This window comes from Haplochromis burtoni, unplaced genomic scaffold, assembly GCF_018398535.1.
Source record: "Haplochromis burtoni strain Fernald_Lab_line unplaced genomic scaffold, NCSU_Asbu1 Contig_71, whole genome shotgun sequence".
NCBI lineage: Eukaryota > Metazoa > Chordata > Actinopteri > Cichliformes > Cichlidae > Haplochromis > Haplochromis burtoni.
Window position 1 is genome coordinate 1,504,572 of NW_024582432.1, and position 4,789 is coordinate 1,509,360.

The window sequence follows — 4,789 nt, forward strand, 5'->3', positions numbered from 1 at the left end:
AAAAAAAAACCCAACATTTTATATTTGCTTGGGTTATCTTTGTCTAATATTAAAATTTGTTTTATGATCTGATACATTTAAATGAGGCAAATATGCAAAAACCACAAAAAAATCCTAAAAAATCAGGAATGGGGCAATACACTTCAGCTTTTCACAATACTTTCTTATGAATAAATGTATCACTATAATAAATAGAAGTATGATTATGGCTAAATAACATAAAGTTTATCTTGCTGTAAATAGATGGTGGCTTTTATTAATCTATGCAGGACAATGCAGTGGTTTTATGGCATGGGTCACATCTGCTATGGGATAATGACAGGGGTAAGCCAAATGGAACATGAAGTATGTGCTTATTTGTGTGGGTAAGTGAACGTGTGCGTGTATGTGTGTGTGTGCATGTGTGCACACGCACTGTGCAAGTGTGGTTGGGAGGGGGAATAATGAGTCTCCTATGAGCTATTACCCCTACCTTAGCTCCGCACTCTGCAATAATAAAAGCCAACATTGCAGAGCTCCCTAACAGGAGACTGCAACTCAACACACTCCTGATGCCAGTGATAAAGCGTTCACTTTTGACATGCAAACCTTTTTCCTGGATCAAAAATAAGTACGCTTTTCGATTCATGTATCAATACCATTTGTCAATAGTTTGGGAGTTTATCATGTAAGGGATCAGAACAGAATCACTGCATCCTACACAGAAAACAAGGTTTCAAGGCATTTCTGAATGATTCACTGTGGGCTAACAGTCTGTCATTTGAGGTCAGTCAGCTAACTATTGGCGGCTGTACTACATCTAAAACTGTCTGACCCTTAAGCCAATTATGCCATAGGTTTTACAGAGCAGTTTCAGCTCTAAGTACGATAAATCCACATCCAAATGACACCAATACTTCTTTGGGGATCCATCAGAAGAGTTTTCCATCTATACAAATATGCAATGGAGAGAGATGATAATGCTTGATGCGCTGATTTATAGCATAAAGTCCCAGAAATCAATCATTTCTTTTGATAATAATGATTACTGAACATGTGAGGTGATCTTTTTCTTTAATAACTTCTATAAGTCTTCACCAAATAAATAATACTGTAATTAAAAGAGCCCCAAGCCATAACCCCGCAATCAAAGATATCTGAGGGAAAAGAGAGAGAGAGAGAGAAAACTGTGGACGTGAATCCCCTTAGGATAAGCCGTGGTAGAGAGACGCAGAGTAATCCAGTGAAGTGGGGAGAGAGAGAGAGAGAGGGAGAGAGAGAGAGAGAGAGAGAGAGAGAGAGAGAGAGAGAGAGACCCGCTGCAGCGAGGCTCTGATATCAGAGCGTTATTAGTTCCCCTAGGTTGCCAGGGTGGGTGAGTAAGTGGGCGCATATCCTGGATGTCACGTAAACACTAGTTCCAGTGATTTACTGAGTTTGAGCGGCTTTATGGTTCGAAGAGTTCTCAATATGCTCCAAACACGCGACGTGAACGAGCAGGAGAGCAGCGGAGCGGACTGACAGAGACTCTCCAAGAGTTCACGGGATGTTCATGGCGTTAGGATGTGAGCTGAACTTGTGGTAGAATGGCCCATTATCACACATGGGCCTGTGAGGAATGGCAACTTTTTACCACCACCACCACCACTACAACCATCATCATCACCACCACCCTCCGAACACGGACCTGCGGCGGCTTTTCCACCGGCTCACCATCGCGTCCTCGCTGAGCATCCTCTGCTTTTCGTTGGTCTACTTTCTCACTGGATGCTGCGAGTCGGAACTGACAGAAAACTCTGAAATAAAGTCGCCCACGAGCGAATTCCTCGTGTCGGGGTCAGGATGGCCGTACGAGAGAAACGAAACCAGTTTTGCCAAAGAGAGTGTCACCGCAGCTGGAGAAGGCGCATTCGGCAGCGAGCATCCCGAGCTGGAGGCGAACAGCTCCGGGAAAGAGTGGACAGCCACTCGGAGGTTACCCCAGGCGCTGATTATAGGGGTTAAAAAAGGAGGCACCCGAGCACTGCTGGAGTTTCTGCGGCTCCATCCAGACATCCGCGCCCTGGGGTCTGAGCCGCACTTCTTCGACCGGCATTACGCACGGGGATTGGACTGGTACAGGTACGGGCACTTTACGCACAGAATCCAGCTCACCAGAAGTGCTGAAAGTACTTTAGTTTTTGCACGAGTTGCTCTTTGTTTTATTTTTCCTTTACAAAGTTTATCCTAAGAAGATGTGTCTTACAAAAATCTGTATTTTTTAAAAGAGAAAACCAAAATGCTACAGTGCCCTAATGATTCTTGTCATTTAAATGACACAAATGATTCCAGTATTAGGTTTCTGTATTACATTCGAGAGCCAATTAGCAACCGCCAGCTTCATCTTGCGTACCCAAACACATCTACTGCTATTCCGAAGAGGTTTAGGTGACAGTCAAAGAGAATTTGCCATCTGGCTATGCCAATCTGTGCATGCGTACACGTGTGTACTTGCCATACTTGCTGTGTGCGTGCATACGTGCCTGTTTGTTTGTAGGGCTGCAGAGAAGGAGAGCAGAGGCCTCCCAGACTGACTTCTCACAGAGCAGGAAAGTAATCATCTCTGGAGCCAGAGCCAGATGTTACTGTTGTCATGTGGCTCAGTTCTTGGGCTGTTTCATGACAACTTGGAAACAAACACACACACACACACACACACACACACACACACACACACACACACACACACACACACACACACACACACACACACACACACTCTCTCTCTCTCTCTCTCTCTCTCTCTCTCTCTCTCTCTCTCATTCTTAGACCTGGTAGAGGGGACTTTAAGGGAAAAAAAAGTTCCCAACAGATGCTGGATTACACATTTTTGATTTTCATTCTGCTTTTCGAACTGTGCCTACTGTAAGCCTGTGCACCCACAGACCCGCAAACTGCTCCAAATATGACAGATTAAAACTGTATCCAAATCTGGATACAGTGTTGCATGCTGTTAACCAGCTTACAGTATATTACAGGGGCTCAATAATGGCTCTCATTGGCCTGGATCTGGGAGCCTGTTTGATACGTCAGCAGCAATTTAACCTATGACTCAGAGAGATAAAGTGAGAGAAGTAATATCTGCTTCCTGGGGAGTGTTTTTACATTGATGTGATCACATGCAAAGACAGGAAAACACACCACAGCCACCATCATGTCAAAAACTGTGGGATGTAAACATAATGAGAAAATTCCACAAATCTGGAAGTACTGAGAAAGCCACAGAGGCCTCATCTGTCTGCCTACATGTCTGCTCTGTGTGAGAGTGTGTATATGTCTGTGTGTGCCACAAGATTATGTGTATGTGACACCAGATTGTCACATCTTACCCTCAGACCAGATGGGCCTCGCTGCATGTTGGGCCACTTGACATCACTGTCAGCTCTGTCAATTGACCTCTGACTCTAGGTCACTTTACGCTGAGAGTTAATGATGTGTTCACACCACTTCATAACAAGCAGTTCACAAAGGACAAAGGACACGGACCCCTTTGTTTGTGGTTATTGAAAAAATTCTTAAATTACTATTGTTTTTATTTGTATTTTCTAATGTTGTTTTAAAAAAGACTGCAGTTTTTTTTTTTTTTTTCAAGAAGTTATTATATATATATTAAATAAAAATTAAAAAATTATAGAATTGAATATATATATATATATATATATATATATATATATTATTCTATAATTTTTTAATTTTTATTTAATATATATATATATATGTATAATCATGTGAACAAAAGCCTTTCTAGTGAGAGTCTGGGACCTCCTATTAGTCCTATCACTGCAAAGAAAACAGTTTAATCACACTGCTGAGCTATTTCTCACAAAACAAAAGCCAATCTATCATGAAGGTCAAAGCTGAGCTGTAGAGGAAACTTTTCGGCATCATAAGAGAAACACAGCACTCAAAAAAATTACACTTATTTGATATCTGCTGTAACACCGGGCAGCATGGTAGTGTGGAAGTTAGCCCTGTTGCCTCACAGCAAGAAGGTCCTGAGTTTGACTCCACTGTTCTGTATGGAGTTTGCATGTTCTCTGTGTTTTATGTGTGTTCTCTCCAAGTATTCCAGCTTCCTCCCACGGTACAAAGACATGCAATTAGTCAGGTTAGGTTAACTGGTTATTCTAAATGGCCCATAAGCAAATGGTTGTCTGTCTCAATGTGTTAGCCCTGGCTGGAAGCCTAACACATAGAGTGTACCCTACTTCTTGCCCTATGGTAGCTGGGATAGGCTCCAGCCCCCCACAACCACAAGGATGGATAGATGAATTCTAACAAAGAAGTAAATATTGCCAAAAGCTTTAAAAACTTTATTTTGGGGCAAAGTGACCAAAGTTTTTTTTTCAGATTTGACTGGTCTTTCATACATTTTTTTATGTGTCAGTGAAGTTAAAGCTATTATAGACAATGCTCAAAAACAAACTGAGTAAATGGGTGCATAGAAGTATTAAAGATGGCTGCCAAGTTATGAGACTTACTTCTGGAGTGACCACAAATTGCTTTCTTAGCTACTGGTCACGCAATCGTTATTATTATTATGTATTTCTTGACAATTGAAAGTAAAGTTATTCTTGTTTCTGTGCAAGTTTGAAGGAACTTAATACATAAATTACAAAATATCTTTAAAAAGGCATCCTATTTTTTTTTAAACAAAATGTAGTTGATTTCGTTTTGCTTCTCTTCTATAATTTATGTGTGAGATGTAAATGCCAGAACATGACATGCTTTCCCGATTAAATACTTGAACCAAAGATGGAGTTTGTACAGG

At 41.3% G+C, this 4,789-nt stretch overlaps 1 protein-coding gene across 1 annotated transcript in view; it reads left to right on the top strand.

Moving 5' to 3' along the window:
* The first annotated feature begins 1,280 nt into the window (after positions 1 to 1,280).
* hs3st3l (heparan sulfate (glucosamine) 3-O-sulfotransferase 3-like) overlaps positions 1,281 to 4,789 on the top strand; it is a 15,099-nt gene continuing 11,590 nt past the window's right edge. The window contains exon 1 of the mRNA XM_005923770.2: positions 1,281 to 2,100. Coding sequence (XP_005923832.1) covers positions 1,598 to 2,100 — 503 coding nt within the window. The 5' untranslated portion in view covers positions 1,281 to 1,597. The remainder of the gene's footprint in view (positions 2,101 to 4,789) is intronic.